General features: G+C 46.0%; 1 protein-coding gene across 1 annotated transcript in view; it reads right to left on the bottom strand.

Moving 5' to 3' along the window:
- The window catches only part of ANKRD10 (ankyrin repeat domain 10), a 32434-nt gene that overhangs the window by 12771 nt on the left and 1254 nt on the right, over positions 1-18409 (bottom strand). Inside the window, exons 2-4 of the mRNA XM_040624658.1 lie at positions 16100-16252; positions 11852-11943; positions 526-761 (exon numbers count right to left, since the gene is read on the bottom strand). Of these exons, the coding sequence (XP_040480592.1) occupies positions 526-761; positions 11852-11943; positions 16100-16252 (481 nt within the window). The remainder of the gene's footprint in view (positions 1-525; positions 762-11851; positions 11944-16099; positions 16253-18409) is intronic.

Here is an 18409-nt window from a genome sequence, read left to right on the forward strand (position 1 = left end):
TGACTTATCCTCACGTCGCCCCGACACCCCTGGTCTCACTGTGACACACACACCACACTTTGGGGTGCGGAGACCAGCCGAGGCAAACCTCTCCTTGCCCAGACATGAAACTGTGTTTTGCTACCAGACCACCAATGTTATTCATAAGCTCAGGAACGTTCACAGGAAACAAACAAAAAAAAATCAGGCATGGTGGCAGATTTTTTTAATAGTTATATTTCAAACAGGTACAAGAAACAAGAAAAATCTAATTCGCGGCAGAAAAACCTGGATGTGCAGAAAGTTATATACACATATTCCATCTGAGCTGTCAACACCGCCCTCTTATCTGCTCCCCTTTTGTTAAAGGGCCAGTCTTCCAAGGAGCCAAACGGGGGAAACGCCACCACCACTGCACCAGGATCCTCTGGGCACAGTACCCCTCAAGTGAAGGTCTCATCTCGAAGGTGCCTCCAGCCATAGAAAAAGAGCACACGTTACAGAAAAGAGGAGAGTCTGCCCCTCCCGTCCACCAAGGGGTCTCACCTTCGGTTCTGGCCTTCTTCACTCCAAAGGGCTCCGGATCTTCCAAGCACCTCTTGCGATTTGCTGCCGCACTAGTATGATTAGGGAAGGGGTTCTGATGGCCCCCATTTACGGTGCCGTTGTCATAGAAACGGCTCAGGCGACAACTCTGCAGGTTCAAGAGAAACTGGGTGCACTCTTGGAAACCCTGGGTTTGAGCAATGTCTGCTGCTGTCAGGCCACTGGCATTTCTCAGGCTGCGTGACACAAAAACACTGAATTACAGCCCGCCGGCACCCTCACCTGCTCTCTGCTCCTGCCGACCTGACTGACTATCTCAAGGGGGCGGCAAGAGGATACAGACATACAGCGAGTCTCCCTTACGGGGGAGCCCTCGTCCTGGCTGCGTAACTAACTTTGCTCTTGCGCACATCTGATTACTAAGCAAGATTCGGGAGATAGGCATTTAAAAATCAACACACTAAACTTTAAGAAAGGCATCTTCCTATTTAGCTTCTCAACATCATTTTTTAGGTCAGTCTGAAGAACCTAAATTTATGCTAACTTCAGACTGAACCTGAAACTGAATTCTACGTCATCTGCATAAGTGTAATAATCCATTCCTTTAAGCTTGAGTAAAATCATAACAAACAAACATGTACTGAAATTGTCCATGGCATTCGTAATGATCGGCTTCCTCAAAACAGCACACCGACAAGCCAGATTGGATGCTAGCACGTGACACTGTAAGCGGAGGCTAGAAGGATGTCCTGACGTCAGAGGAACCTATCGTCAGGGGAGATCTGAGAAGCCAAGTTTTTGTGTGTGTTTGACGGGAAAGCCTGCAGTGGTAGGACTCTGGCATTTGACAGCATGTGCATGGGGGTTTCCTGGGAGCCCATCCCTGGGGCGGGAGTGCCACCCCCGCTAGGAGCCCACGCCACAGCACCTCGCATGGCCGGCCGTGCCGGCGGATGAAGGCCGGGGTCTCCTACAGCAGCTAAGACACAGACTACAGTAGGAAGTGCTGGCAGAATGTGAAGTGAACCATCTCAATCACACGAATATGAAAGAGCCACCCTGTAAACCTCAACGAGGAAATAATAAATGTTAAAGGAACAAAAAGCTACTCCCTGTTGAAGTTCCCCTGAAAGACAAGAAAAATACCCTGCCCTGTGAAGACAGGCTGTGAACCAGCGAGACAGGCTGATAAACTGAGAACTGAGCACCAGACGGGGGCGGCTCCCGTGCCTGCTCTGCCGAGCAAGGCCAGCAGCCTTACGGTGTCACGAACAGCCAACGTGGAAGGGGGGGTGCTGGCTTCCAGGGTTAATGTTACCACAAAAACCGCATCAGAGTAACAACTACACATCAGGGGCAGACAGGGGTTTTCACTGTAAAGAGAACAATAAGCCTTGTGTTCCTCTCTCCAGCCATCACACTCCTAAAGCTCCAACCTCAGAAATGAAAAACCTGTACATCTTTGGATAATCGCTAAACATGTCTCTGCTCTTTAAAGCCTAAGATAAAGAAATGTATCATACATTTCAAAGAAAGGTGAAAGCCCAAACTCAGTTTGATCAGATATAAAAAAGACAAGATTTGAGAATCCCAGAAACCAACAAGTTTCTTAAAAACATATGGCATCTGTGTGCAGAACTAAGGGGAATAAGCCTGCCATTCTGATCTCATGGCTGTGAATTCTGATGAGTATTCTTCTATAATTGGGTATTATTTTTATTGTGATGTATGAATTAAATGGAAAAGAAATGCCAACGTTTGGACAGCGTGAACTACATTAATTACACGTATATAAAATGATCATACACTTAATTTTTTGAGATCATCGTGCTATTGATATGACAACAGTAAACTAAGTGTTTAGCTGGGTGAGTTTTCAAATTTTCAGGGGCTGCCCCAAGTGCCGTCGCCCAGAAAGATCTACTCTATCAAGAATGTGAACAGAGTAATAGGTAGCCACGTGAAAAACCAACTAATTCTCCAAAATTTAGAAAAATGAAGACCTAGAACATATGCAAAGTTTATAAAATGATCATTTCTATACAGAAATACGGGCTTTTCTCCAAAATCAGAGAACTTTTGCAAAGCCAAGCTGATGGTCAAGAGGACTCTGTAGGAGCTCAGAGAATGATGGAGAACAGCGCACACATGTTTAAGTGGCATTCAACGTTGTAAACTTCCCTGAGGAAAACAAGAGAGGCTTCCAGAGCAGCCAACATTCTCGAGTCGTGCCAGTGAAGAATTTCCAAATACACTTTCCAAAAAGTTTACTGTTTTCCCAAGGAAATACAGGCTTAGAGAAAAATAGGCAACAAATCGGTGTTGACGTCGGGAGACTCTGGAGACGGCCCCGTGTTTGAGTGGGGGTGGGTGCGGAGACCTGAGACAGGAAGGCAAGGTCTCCCCCCAACAACGTCGTCGAACACCAGCACATCACATTTCCAGACGGCATGAGGTATTAACTTCAAAACTAAACAGAAGGACTGTGGCCAACGCACGCTACGCGCTGCCCACGTGCGGACCAAGCAGTGAAGAAGGACCAGTCACGGCTCAGACTGAACAGAGACGCTGGTTCCACACATACCTTTGTGGGATGAGAAGGCAGAGGGATCCAAAAGGGAAATCAAAACATCCTAGAAGACGCAGGGGCAGAATCTGGGACATAAGGAGACTGTGGAAGAAGTAACTGGGAGCTGATAATTTTGGCACTATTCCTACAGGGTTATCAGAAATGGGGACACACACACTCTCTTCTCTCTGCTCCCAGTAAGCTACAGATTTCGACATGAGCAGACCCTTGAACAGGAGGGGCTGGGGGTACCAATCCCTATGCAGTCGCAAACCCACATGCAGCTTCTGACTCCCCAAAACTTTACCACTGAGATTTTACTACTGTTGTCCAGAAGTTTTACTGACAACACAAAGTGGATTAACACATATTTTGTACATTATATGTATTATATACTGTATTCTTATAATAAAGTAAGCCAGAGAAAAGAAGTGTTATTAAGGAAATCATAAGGAAAATACATTACAGTATGTACCGTATTTATAAAAAATCCAACGTATGGATGGACGTGCACAGGTCGGGCCCGTTGTTCAAGGGTCAACCGTACAGTCCTTCTCTCGTCACGAAGCACCGAATGAACACAACAGTTTATACTCCTCTCAAGTCAAAGGATCTCTGAACACCTGATTCTGGCACACACCATGAGGACGCCCCTACTTACGTACCCTCACCCTTTCACCTTCTACCCTGCCAAACGTCTGGCTCCCTAATTCTGCTCTGCTGACACCCAAACGTGGCCCAGAGGCTGCCCCACTGCAGAGCACACTCGACAGAAGCTGCCTGGACAGGAACACTGGGCCGCACGGATCCTGGGCAGGTGCTTTCCCTNCGGAGGGCCAGACACTACCGACTGCAGGCTCTCCAGTCCACACCCCTGCGCACAACGACTCAGGGCTGTCCTCTTGGCCTGAAAGCAGCCGCGGACGATATGTGAACAATAGAGCATGGCTAGGTTCTAGTGAAAGTTCATTCATGGACATTAAAATGAGAATTTCATATAATTTTAGCTTGTAGTCTTCTTTGGATTTTTGTTCAACCATTTAAAAGTGTACAAATCATTCTTAGTTTATGGGCCACACAAAAACCAGCAGCAGGCTGGATCTGCTCAGTAATATGTAACCAGCTAACTAGTCCTCTATTTTTATAAAACATCTGTCCATGGATTCCTCGAAGCTGTCTACTCAATTCAAACAAACAACTTTTAAAAAGTTGCCAAATTGGTTAAATCACAGAATGTTAAGTACCAAGAAAAATATCTAGCGGGAAACTACAAGTCCCCGAGAGTATGTGGAAAGAAGCAGGATGGTCACCCCTATTCCACTTGTGTGTTTTCTGTTAAAAGTTTTGGTGGTCCTACAGTCAGGCAATGTGCTTACAATGAGGGAGGGGAAAATGGCCTTTACAAGTCTGAATCCCTCAAGCCACTTTTTCACAGTTCAATAAGCAGAGGGGACTTTCAAATGTGCTACAGAGGCTGAAACTCACGTGGGTTTCTACGTCAAGGATTAGAATAAAGAATCATTAAATGGGATTGTTCTCAAAACCTGAACTTTTAACAAAAGAGGCTCAGGTCTTTCAATCCTTTTTCCACATACGCTTTTTCTGACTCGTTCAAGCGTGTTTCAATTTTGATGTTGTAAGAGCTGAAACAGTGATCCTGGTGAAAATGTACCATCAATTTATTAAACCTGCAAGCTTTTGTGTTCCAAGGTGAAACAGAAATTAAAGCTAGGCTCCCTCCCTTCTCTTCCTGACAGTCAGGGGCCTGACTGTGAACTGGAAGGGGGCAGGACGGCTCCCGTCCCTGTGCTGCACTGGGTCTGGAACAGTACTTTTTACTTTATTTATTTTAGAGAGGATGACACAGCGTGTGCTTGAGCAGGGGGAGGGGCAGGAGAGAGAGAATCCCAAGCAGAGCCCCGTGCTGAGTGCAGAGCCCATACGGGGTGGGGTTCATCTCATGACCCGAGCCAAAACTGAAACCAAGAGTCAGCCGCTCACCTGACTGCACCCCCCAAGGCACCCCCCACCCCCCGACACAGTAGTTTTCAAAGAGCCAAGCCTCCACCCTGCAGTCCACAGACCCTTGGGCCTGTGGGGGGCGTGGCTGCGCGGCACCCACCGTGGAGCGCTCCTGGAGCTCAGGTGTGGTGCTGGGACAAACCTCGAATCTCAACTGCAGTCTAGATAGGCTAGTCCCAAGGGGAAGTTCCAAAGTATCTAAAGCATCTGTATTTTACATGACAACTGGGGAAGTAATGGCAGCATACAAATTATTTTTAGCCTAATCTTTTAAAAAAACATATGCTTTTGAATTTAGCATCTTCAGTGTGATACACTTGGGTGAATGCAGACTATGTGTGATCCAAAATTCACCCCTGTCCATTTCAGAGGACGAGAACCCCGTGGATGTGCTGTGAGGCTGTCTCTAGAAGCTCTCTGTTCACCCACTCTGATACCCAACTGGAAAATCTTTGAAGCTGGGCAGAGATTTTAAAAATTAGAGATCCCTCAACCTGACGTTCAAATTGGGTCTAGTTTGTTGAACTTTCAGAGTCAACTGTGTAAAAAAGAGAAAGAAAAGAAAAGAAAAGAAAAGAAAAGAAAAGAAAAGAAAAAAAAAGAAGACAGACACAGACAGATTTGGGGGGAATCACTCTGCCGCCAGCCCTGGCACTTGCGGGTTCTAGCTTCTGTGATAGTCACCGAAACTGTGAAAGTGATCTCGAAGCAGGCCGCTCATGTCCGCCCAGCGGGCCTAGTATTCTCTCCAAAGTGCAATGTGCAAATACGGAAGACATCGAATAATCGTCACTGTGAATTATTTCTTCCACTGAATAATTGGCTAAGAAATTGTTATTTTTTTTAAGCTTTACTGAGGCTAACTCGTAAACGCTGGGATGCTGTGTTTTCTGTAGTGAAGTTCTGAACAGAATATTAAAGTGTCTTGTACCGAGGGACCCCTCCCCAACGTACTGGAAAACAAAAGTTCACCGTGTGGCCCGCTAGTCCTCCATCTATTTTCCACTTACAGTGTCACGCCCCTGGAATAGACGAGAAGCCGTTCTAGTAGGAACAGTTTTCTCTTTAATTTGAAAAACCACGGATCAGGAAATCACGGAAATATAACGTTTAGCATCTGAGTTGTCACATCTCCTCCAGGATGTTTTCTTTTTGTTAATGCCATGTGACAATAAAAAGATAACCACAATTTTTATATAAATAATATTTCTGTTAAAATTCTGATCTCAACTTAACTATTGTTAGTTACAAATAAAAGGTAGATATCATAAATTAGGGTAAGCAAAGCATGCAAATCTAAAGAATCTATATCTGAATTCCTAGATTAGCATTAAAACCAATCACCGCAACAAATACCTCAACAGTATGCCTCGTGTGGAGAAAGGAAGCCATACTGAGCATTCAATGCCACAACCGTAAGGTTTTCGGAGAAGCACCTGTGGCAGTTCTCAGCAGTTTCTATATGGAATGCTCCCCCTTTCTAGGATTACTTGAAAAAATCAAGTCAATTCGAATTACGTAGCTGTAAGACATTGACACGTGTAGGTTTTACAGATTCAGAATCTTCTCTGTGATTTAAAACGGGCAATGGTTCATGACACAGGACACTGAAATAATAAGGGATCACATATTCGCAGGCAACATTTGGATTAAAAATACATATACACACGCGGGGTGCAGAGGCACGGTTAGTGAGCGCGAGCCACTGTCACGTGACCGCCTTGACCGGGAGAGCCCCGGGGCTCCGCGACGCTGCCTTTCCAACCACCTCCAGCCACTTTCAGCATGAAGCCAATTTAAATATGTCAATATTTCAACAAAAGTTTAACAGTATGGACTAAAAACCATTCACTCACGATTCTGGTTACTTTAAAATTTGGTATGCTGTATCTCAAATACATTAGTAACTATTCCTAGATGGAAATAAGCAAATACATGGAATCGTTAAAAAAAAAAAAATTAAAAAAAAAACATCACTAAATGTCCATTTGTACAAACATTAGCAAACATCCGAAATTTCTTCAGTAAAAGAAAAACGTGTATATTTAACCCTTTGGTATCCAAACTCTTACATCATGAAGACTTTCTTAAATACAGTCTTCAGATAATAAGAGGAAGAAACTATTTTTTAAAGTATTTACCTGAATAAATTTGGTGCCAAGTTTTCATTTCAAGGTCCACATCACTGAGGGTAGTTTTACATTGCAACTGAACCCCAATCATGTTTGCATACGTTAAATAAAAGAGTGTCATTCAGAGAGGCTGATAAAAGGCTTCACGTGCTCCCACTATAATCTGGCAGAGGAAAAAGATATTTGGATTTGGAAATCACTGGCTATTTGAAAGCACTATTTAGAAAAGCAGTGATTAAACAATTATCCAAGTCTGTTATTCAAGGTGTTATGAAACTGATCAAAACTCTAAACTAAACGTGTCAGCAGCTCTGGGGACTGTCTCTCCGCCTCTGCTCCTGTCGGCGGGCAGAAAGAGCTTCAGAACCGTGCAGGCAGCACCCTCTCCACCAGGCCAGCAGCTCTCCAAAACCAGGGGAAAAGAGCCAGACACCAGCAAGATCGGACAAGTCTGCTGGAGTGACAACGAGGCAAGGGAAGCAAGCAAGACCAGGCGCGGAGGAGGGTGGGAACGCAGAGGGTCCAAAATCAGAAACTAACTCAGAGTTACAATTCTAATAAATTTCATAGACTATTATTCTTAGGAGCAAATATGTGAACCAATGAAAAGAAGCCACAAATTTCAAACACGAATGAATGAGCGGCTACCAGAGTATGTCTGGGCTACATTCTGCCTCCGACAGGAGCTGCGAACAAACTCTCGACAGCAACATGAAATACGCTCGCAGCACGAATGTGCCCTAATGGGAATTCTTCTTCCAGACAGGGCTCTCTGGGTAAGCGCACGAGGCTGGGTCATAAATGTGACCAGCAATGACGAACCAAACTAAACCAAACTAAATCAACTCCATTTCAATTAACAATGTCTTAAAGTTCAGTAGTGTAGATGTTTTCGCAACATTAAAACAAAATCTATTAAGATCCCATTTCAGACTTTTGTGACTACGGCCAACTGTGCCTGTTTTCTAAATTAGGCAAGAAGGATTTTTTTAGAGTGAGTCACTGACCTTGCTTACATAAGGCTACTGATGCTTCTCCAGTTATCTGATGACTGCAGTTAAGTTCTTGGTGGGATCAGAATAGTTCAGTTGGAATATATGTAGCCCATCTGAAGATCCGGTCGCTACGGAATCCATGGCTTCCATAGAAATGCTCTCTGTGGCTTCCATAGAAATGCTCTCCTATCGGAAGCTATGGGACTCTGCCATGACCTCACTGAACACTAGCACCCGTGTGGCGGGGCACAAAACGGGCCAGCAAATCTGCCTGAAACCCCAGCAACTGCAGTTTCACTCCAAATCCCACAGAGTCCCTGTATTTCTACTCAGAGGCATAAAGAAGGCTATTACAATATCTGGTTGATATGGAAACGTTCACTTTACCTCTCAAGAAAATAAAGTAACCGAAATTAATTGGTGCCCAAATACTGAAAGTAAAGATAACCCAAGGCTTTAAACCTACAGTTTACAATGTCAGTAGTTAAAAGGTCTTAATTATCAGCAGATAGTCCGCAAGTTTTCTTGCTGTCTCCGAAATTACAGGAAGACTTCATCCTACATTGCTACTTATTTGATCATCAAGAAGAAAAAAGAGGCAATGGCGGTTCACAGGTTAGTCCGTGCCTCTCCTCCGATGCAATCCCCTCCGAGTGGGCATCATTCGGTACCGGCCGCAGTGACAGATGGAGCCGTCACACAAGCCAAACGAAGGACAGGGACAACCTCACTTTTGAGAACTCCGCAGCTGCTGTGCTTGAGAAAAACGAGAATGAGAAGAGCCTACAGAAGTTCAGGTGATTTAAAGTATGCAAACATTGAACCTGGTGTCACAGAATTACCACTTAATCCTACGTATTTTTACTTCTGAATGTAAACAATGGGAAATGATAATGACCATCGTATAAGCCAGAAACAAAACCTCACAAGAAAAAGAAAACTTGGCACCAAAACTCAAGATGTAAAATAAGAGAAGAAAAAAAAAACTCCATCAACATACTCACGTGTGGGTGCTAGAAAACGTTATACACGGTGCCCAGCGGCTGACGTGCGCTATCGTACAGACGCGGCCTAGATTGACAAGTGAGTTACCCAACAAACCGCTCTAGCCACAGACCTGGGGGACGCTTGCCCTCATCATTATCTACCCAGTGACCAAAAAAACAGCAACTTAAGATTCTGGCCACTTTATGCAGCTGATACATAAAAAAAAAAGTAGGAATTAATAACAAAATTAATGATCACCACCAAGTGTGACAAAATACTGATACGAGACAGCTTTCAGTCCCTTCACAGGAAAAGGAAAGGTTCATATTATAGCATATAATATGAAGTTAATTAATAATCTGGCCCATTGTGAACTAGAAAAAACATAAACCACTTTACGTAAGTAAATTAATACTGTGCCCCTCGATCCTCTTAAAAAACAAAACAGAACAAAACAAAAAGCATTTTATTTGCTAGGACTACTCTTTACCATGTGAGCAGTACAAGTAAAACAGATCTAAGTACTATAATCTGGGGGACTCAAACTATCATCTGTTGGTAGGCTAAAAGTGTTAAACTCATAAAAATGTGCAGAACAGACATCAAAAAACAATTTACATCAAAAAGCTTCCCAGCAAAACTGGCCATTTCTCCAGATGTTAAAACTAAATAACCACATATACAACTGGTTCTTTGTGCTCTGTCTCCAGGCCAAAGACTTAGAATATTAAGAATCGCTTTTGGCTAGGTGGCTGGGGCTAAACACTTCTTCTAAAGAACATCTGAAGGTTCAGGCAAGGGAAATCACCATAATGCAGGGTCTCGAGGGAGTGGCTCTTATACTGAGAAGGAAAAACAGTCTGGCACCCGAGGCCAGGCTCAGTCACACTTGGTGGGAAAGAGAGACTCGAGGGTCCTGTAACCAAGGACAAAACTGTAAATAAAAGGTTCTCATTTTAGAAAGACACCTATTAAAAAAACGATATAGAGATAAATATTTATTGGCTCAAAGGATTAAGCTATTCATTGAAATGAAGAGAACTAACGTCTTAGTAATAAAATGCTCAGGATCAATCAGACTATTGTTTACAAAAATAAGTCATTAAAGTTCAACTTCTAATTATTATTTCAATAAATGACAAGCAATTTAATCATTGATTTTTATATGACTCTGTATTTCATAACCAAAGCTTCTGTTATTAAAATTAAAGATCTGAGTTTTTAATCTAAACACAGCTAAAAAATGCATATATAACTTCACTTTGAAGCAATCCATTAAGAATCATCTCAAATTGTATAATATATATTCATCTTATCCATTGTTTTTACATTACCTGAAATCATAAGTATATGAAGTCACAAGGTGCCCTGCAATGTAACAGTTAATACAGGGCATATTTACAACACTAAACTTCTTTGGAAATAGAAGATCCAAGACCAAACTAATGACTTCTCTTAACAATAGAATACTTAAATCAAACAGAAGCTAAGATCCTAGGAGCCAAATGACAGCCCCGGTATTAGGCCTTGCATTAATTAACCTATATGGCTTTGCTATCCAGGATCTATTTTCAATAAATTTATTATACCACAGAGTCAAAACAATGAAGTGGAAACCAAAGGGTTAAACTAGGTTAGTTTTGTGGGTTTATTTCTCCCAAAGTCTAGATTTTCACATTTCCAATTAGAATAAAGTGGTTTGTAACTAATTTTTATGAAATATTCAAGACACTCAAAACAAAAAAGCTGACATTATAGTTATTTTGGTTATTATAGCTCTATAGCTTACACTCAACATTTAAGGGTGAAAACCGCATCCATTTTGTTAATGCTGTGAACTGCAGAAGAAAAATTTTTACAATATAAATCTTTCAGAGAAAGTTAATACAAATGAATTAAATACCTAAAATAAACGTTTAATGCCATAGCTAGCTACTGACTTTTGCATATAAGATATCTTTAAATTAATACACTTAAATATTAATATTGTTCTATCGAACCACGAATAAACTAGCTCATGTAAACTGAACTAAAACAAGATTACAATAATGTCACCGGTATCAAGAGCTCAGAGTGAGTCTGAAGACTTTAATATATACGGTTCCATTTTACAAAAAGTTATAAATCATTAAAAGTCAAAACAGGCTTTAAAACATAATGTTCTCACATCTGCTAAAAGATGAGAAAATCACAACTTAGAAAAGCTAACTGTCTATCAGAATTTGGGGGCCAGAGAGGCCTGAAAACATGTTCTAATCCAATCCAAGGGCCTCATTTCAAAATTAACACTGGCAAAGTCAGTCTGACGACTTGCCCGTGGTGACACAACTAGTTAGCGGCCAAGTCAACAATGCCAGGTTCCAAATGTAATTAGTTCACTGCTCTTTCCGTCCTCGCATGCTGTCATGGCAACAAGCCTGTGGCTACTGTGATGACACTCCCTCCGCTAGTCGTCAACCCGCACCAGAACCCTGCCCGCTAACGCCAACTGACCTACCAAGCCAAGTTCCGTTGCTAACAGAAACACAACCTGAGGACCGCTGCTTGCTCCCAGTACATGCTGTCTGTAAGCACAGCGTCCTGACTGCGTCTCTGCGGGACGAATAAGCCAAGGCACTTACTCAATGTGGGCCCCGTTGGCCACCAGGGCACGGACGCAGTCCAGGCTCCCAGAGCGAGCCGCCTTGTGAATGGGGGTCTCGCCCTCACAGTCCTGAAACAACAGAAAGCACACACGACATATCAGACCCAACGGGACTTGGGCATTTTCGAGTAACATAATGAACACAGACCGTGCACCTCGTTCGTCCTGGAGACCAAACAACTCGGTGAGTAGATTTGACGTGAAACACACGGTACTGCGGCCAGAGACGCGGGAGAGAAAAGAAAAGTCGGCCACGGAAGGGGGCACGTTCTCCTGAATTCCTGAGCTGAGAGCAGAGTCGTGGGGCCTCTCCAGCAGGGACAGCACGGACACTCCACATGGATGTCAAGAAACCATTTTATGCTGGATCTCAGCACAAATGCATTGTATATAAAACCCAGAACAATTATCCTCTAACAGGTTAAAAAGGAAAAAGGAACCAAGGCCAAGGAACAGCGCACCCTATCCAGTGTCTGGTCTACCCACGCACATCCACACCCACCCCAGGGCGGGCCTGAGCTGAGACATCGCCCATGCCCCCCTGCACCTACTACACTTTAGACAAGGAGGGTTGAGGTCAAAGGGTCGGGAATGATGAGGAAGAGGACCCGGGGCCACACACAGCCAGCTTCACGCAAGGACCCTGAGAAAGGCTGCATCAGAGCGGGATTCACACTTCAGAGTAAGGCTGGAGAAGGCAAAGAAAGTGAGCTGACGCTGGGAATGACAGTGAGGATGATGAGTTAGTTTGCAGTGTATGAATGGGACACAATCTGAAACATGCTTCCATTCACAGGCTCTCTGGTTGTAGGAGGGAAACAAAGATGCAGCAATCAAGAGGAGGAAGTCGTTTCTGTTTGAAACACCAAGGCAGCACCTCCTGCCTGGCCGGCAGCACGTTCCCCAGTCCTCCTACCGCCCTGTCCCTGGAAGCCAGGCTGGCGGCAGAGCACTTCCGAAACAAAGGGAGGGGCGGTGGCGCCCCGTGCTTGGCACAGGACGACAGTCCATTCATTGATCGGGACACACCCAAGCTCACAGGCAGATCCCAGGGTGCAGGCCAAAGTGAAGAGTGCTAGAGGCTTCCAGAGCAGCCTGTAATGGCAAAGACGCCGGCGTGGAGTGCAAATAAGTGTGAGCACTGACTGAAAGCGAGCTCAGAGGTGATGTGAAGTTCTACACAGAATAATCCCATTTCTGAAGAAAGAAACACAGAATTCCATGTGGCTACCGAGGGAGCCATCCAGTGAACTCAGATTCTTTTTTTTTTTTAAAGGATTATTTATTTATGAGAGAGAGAGAGAGCGAGCGCGAGCGCACAAGCAGGGGGGAGGCAGAGGGAGAGGGAAAAGCAGACTCCCCGCCGAGCAGGGAGCCTGATGCAGCACTCGATTCCAGGACCCTCGGATCATGACCTGAGACAAAGACAGATGCTTCACCAACTGAGCCACCCAGGCGTCCCTCAGCTTCTTAACAAAGCAAAAACCTACCCCCCATCCTCCCAAAAAAGTGGGGAGGGGAGACAGGAAGCATGTAATCAGGACAAGCAGCACTCGCATGGAAGCACTGCCAGGAGGAGTGGGTGGGGAGGGGAGGTGGTGCCACCCCTGACCACCCCACCCCCTTTTAAAGCTCTCTTTGGAACAAGGAGGAAAAGTAAAAGTCTGCGCTATCACTTTAGAAGATGGTGGGACAGTAACAGAGGACAGAGGAGGAAGCAAAACCAGCTCCCGAACTGGGCCTTCCAAGGTCGCTCCCTCAGGCCAGGAGGGGAAGACCGAACACGAAAAAACACTGGCCCAGACACTAAGAGGAGGAGCCATTTTAATTACTCACGTCTCCAGCTCAGACAAGTCACATTCCAAAAATACCAGCTATTTTGTAGTATGATTCCAGAACGACTGTGGGCAAGCTGAGTAGTAGGGGAGTGGGAGCAGCACCACACGTCGGAAGACAAGTCACCTTGAACGGCAAGTACAGAAAGGCCTGGTTCTAGTCTGGCTACAAGAAACTAGAGCTGGTACCAATGTCACCAACTCCAGAACAGGAGTGAAGAGACGGCTTGTAAATCCTTGTAGAACGTGATGCCCGTGGGTCGTGGCCACAGACCGACCAAGAATAAATCACCTGGAAACGGACTTTCTTTCTCTCTGGGTGAACAGAGCCTCCAGATGGCACACGGGAGTCTCAGTGACCCCTCAAGCCAAGTCTGTAGACTGCAAACACAGCCTCTGTTAGACTCGAGGACAACGAACTGATGACACTTAGTAACTAATATGCCAAAATCGAGGCCAGAAGGTGGGTGGAAACTAAAACAGGAGCAGAAGAAATGCAGGGCAGGTCCAGAAAAACGGCAAGCACACAAATGGATTTAGGAAATCCTGGATCTGGTTCTGTAACAGTTTACGTGGGAGACGAGAAACCACCCACCTCGGGATGAGTCAACACTGGGGGGGAGCTAACACAAGAGCTGCTGTGACCTCCGAGGTCAGTGGATGCCTGTCCCAGCAGGCCCGCCGCCACCCCCCACACAAAGTGACAGCTGACGCTGAATGCAGCCGAGACCCCGGGGGACAGCCTCGGACACGAGAGGGCTGGGGGTGCTGCGAGGGGTGGGGTCTGGGGACTCCTGCCCTGGGAGCAAAGCCCAGAGGGCCCCACCCAGGATGAGGCAGAGCAGCAGCCCTTCGTCCGGGGCAGAGGCTGGGCTGCTGTCCAATGGCATGTGAACAAGAGCTTCTAGGTTTATACCGCCTGGAAGGCAGTGCTGGACGATCTCTTTCCATCTCTGTAAATCAGATGCTACATAAGAGCTGGATGAAAACCAGCAGAGGGGCACCTGGGGGGCTCAGGTCCTAATCTCAGGGTCCTGGGATAGAGTAACCCAAGTTCTTTGCTCAGCGGGGAGGTTGCTTCTCCCTCTGCTCCCCCTTCCCCTCACCCCCACTCATACTCTAAGTAAAATCTTAAAAAAAAAAAAAAAAAAAGAAAACTAACAGAATATTCGAAACTAAAGTTCCATATTAATTATTAATCACAACCATTCGTGGATTATCCATATTCCATTAACAAGGACACTGAGCACAAGGACTTGCCCCAGGCCAAGGAGTGGAGCAGAGGAGATGGAGCGTGGCACCCCCAGGGTCCCCACGTGTTCTGCTAGGACAACGGGGCAGAGAGAAGGCAGCACCAGGAATGCTCAGCTGGACACAGGCATGCCTGGAGCAGTAAAAGCATGAGGTTGACATTCCGTAGCCTCTGCACACGCGGATCAAAGCAACACGGAGAGTCACTCCCCTGATCCCTGTTCTAGACCACTCCTACAAACACCTGTCCCTGATTCCTGCCTTGTAGGTGGTCAGCTGAGTTACTGCTGAGGGCGGGGCCTGGTTATCAGCAAGGGATGAATCTTGGGAAAATAGCAGAGAGGAAATAAAAATTGTTCTGCACACCGTAGGCCCTTGAGGATTATTAATAGAAAAAGCAAATAAAAACAGGAGAAAGGGCAAAGAGGAAAGTGGGAAGGCACACAGGCATCCCTACGGAGCCCCAGGTACAAGCCCCTAGACGAATCCACCCTCGGGTAGGGTCTCCGCCTGGGAAACCCTCTGGCCAGACTATCCCGAGTCATCTATACCCACACACGTGTCCACACAAGAGTCCCCAGGAACCGAAACTCTCTCCTTGAGGTTTTTTTCGAGGAAGTGAAAGGAACACTGAAAACACCCCATGAGAAGCTGGCATGCACGCCCGGGCTTGCACACTTCCACACCAAGCCCCTGGCTCCTCCTCCGCGTCCGGTCAGAGGCCGCGTGAGCCCACGCCGGTCAGCCTGCTAGTGCTAACTAGACCATGCCAACGAAGTCACCGCCGTTCTTCCGCTAGCACGGATGTGTCTCACGGTTCTGTGTGGAAAGGAAGCTGAGGCCACTGTGGGCAGGGGAGCCAGGAATTCCGGGCTCCAGGCCAGACTCCTTCAGTTACCAGCTGTGACGTGGGCAAATCACCTCGGATCGCCGTGGATCTCGGTAAGTCACGTAACAGGTGAAAGCACTGCTATGTAAAAGGCCTATTACCCACAAATAACTCCGTACACATAAATCCCAGTCAGCCCAGAGGTTAACATATTAAACTCTAATTAAGGCCTCCATTTAAAACTCAACACCATGTAATTATAACTGGAAAAAGAAAATAAAAATCAAGTTAATCATCGGCACGCCCTTACCGGTTCGTTAATGCTGGCTCCTGCTTGAATCAACCAGCTGAGGCACTGGGGGTGTCCCCCGAAAGCGGCGATGTGGGCTGGGGTCTGTGCGTAGCGTGTAGTGGAGACATCCAGCGTGGCCCCAGCTCTCACCAGCTGGATGAGGCACTCCAACTTTGAAAACGGCAGGAGGGGGATGACACACGTGTAAATGTCGTATGCTATTTCATGTTACACAAACAATTCCAATTCTATGACGCAGATAAGTGGCATTTTTTGTTACCCAGCTTTTTTTTGTTTGAGGGAACAACAGAAGTCATTCCTTCACAATACAAATTTTAAAAAAGCTTTAAGAGAGTATTTTTCCTTATCCTGGTTTAAAAAAAAAAAAAAGCTGGTACACAAGAATAGAAACTCAAAAACACTGACGCCACACGAATTTATTCTGTTTTTCCTACAACTGAAAAAGCCAAAATCAGTAAAGACTGCGATTTTCAAAGACTTCTCTCAAAACTGGGTCTTGCCACTTTCACATGCCTTTCTACATTCTACAAAACCAGTGACTGGTCGTTTCAGAGAGGTGCAGCCACAGTACACGCTTCCTAGTCAAAGACCATTTCCTGTTCTACACCAGGGCACTCTGTGGACCTTTACACACGCCGCATTCGAGGAAAGCTCAGCAAGCGGCCCATCCTCCAGTCCCGACATGGAGAGTGAGTGTTTACACTGTGCACCCCTCCCACCGCGAGTCTGGGGAGGAAAAGGCCTACAGCACACCCAAGCTCTGGCCTCCCAGGGGGCTGAAAGAGGACCATACATGCAGCAGGATGACACCTTGCAGCTGGGCACCGGTATCATCCCAGCCTCTGGCTGGAGCTCATCACACTCCGCACACACACTCCGCAGGTGCCCACCACGAGCCAGGCGCTGTCCCACAAGGGCCGTGGTCCGAAGACTTACCCTGCTCCACCCACGTGTCCTCAGATCGCGCTCGGCCCACTTCCCCTCTCGAGGCACAGAGCAGATTTAGTGGAAAAGCTCCAAGTGCCAGTGATCCTCTTCCAGAGGACAGAGTTCGGAGGAAGAAGAGTCAGCCACACCCTGATGTCACCCCGCATCTCTCATCCTCTGTCAGCAATTTAAGGCTTTCCTTGCAAAGGACAGGTCACTGCAACCCACACTTGTGGGAGATGGACTTTCACGCTGGGAGCACACAGATTTAACACGACCTCGGGCTTCCAGGAACTAGAATCTGGGAGCGACGGCTGATAAAGACACACCTTTGGTGCACTTCTGCATATCGCCCTTATTCATGTACCAAGGGAAAATGAAAGTGCCAAAGCTAGTAATAAGGCCAAAGGGTTTCAAAACCAAAAAAAATGAACCAAGGATCAAAATCAGCGGACATGCCAAAAGCTGTTACTTATTAAGTAAGATCAAGTAAGAACTCCCTCGCTTTAAATCTATTACCTGTGGGTTCGCTTTAGGGAACGGGAGAGATACTATACCATATGGCAGCTTGTAAAAGCCAAGTATAATTAGAGATTTTAAATAATGTTGAGTTCTCAAGGAAAAATAAGCTTCGTGAAAGGTCAGGTAACGTGCAGTTGGCACATTTCTAGGAAAGCCAGCTTGAAAGATGGGAATAGTTCATAATGTGTTAAATGCCAACCTGGCTCTTGCCCAGGCCCAAGCACAGGGCAGCCTTACATGCAGGTAAAAACAGGGAGCTGATAGTCAGGAGGCAGGGAGAGGCTGCACGGGGAACTCAGAGCCCCACTCCTGGTCTAATTTCCTCCCCAACACCGAAGGAAGGCACAGCCTCTGGTTACATCTGGTATCCAAGGCTGACCTACTACTTAACGTTCCACAGAAGTACAGACTTCCAAAAAGTGAATTCAGGGGGGTTTTACTTCTTCCTGTTCCTAAAATATACAGAACCTGAAATGTACCACTGAAGCGTGTTAAAGCCTGTTTCAGCTCTTTCTAATCCTGAGAGGTACCCGGAGGCACCCCTGGGTTGGTAAATACCCTGAACGAACAATGTAATGAACTCCGTAATGAGGTTTTAAGCGCTGGACAGAATGTACCAGACTGTCCTACAATACTGTGTCATGCTCAGCTGGAGGCTCAATCAACAGGGGAGCCTTTTCAAAAACAGCCGTCCTTCCCTGCTCGGAGGCTGTCTGTCCCCAAAGCACGTGGGGACCGCAGATGCCGAGGACCCGTGCTGAGTTACCCACGATTTAAGGGACGAATACGCCGGAGCCAGGCTCACCGGACAGGGACGCAGGGCTTCAGAGCACGGCTGCCTGGGGCGAGGTCCAGCGG

The sequence above is a fragment of the Ursus maritimus genome, unplaced genomic scaffold, assembly GCF_017311325.1.
Source record: "Ursus maritimus isolate PB19 unplaced genomic scaffold, ASM1731132v1 scaffold_10, whole genome shotgun sequence".
In the NCBI taxonomy this organism is placed as follows: Eukaryota; Metazoa; Chordata; class Mammalia; order Carnivora; family Ursidae; genus Ursus; species Ursus maritimus.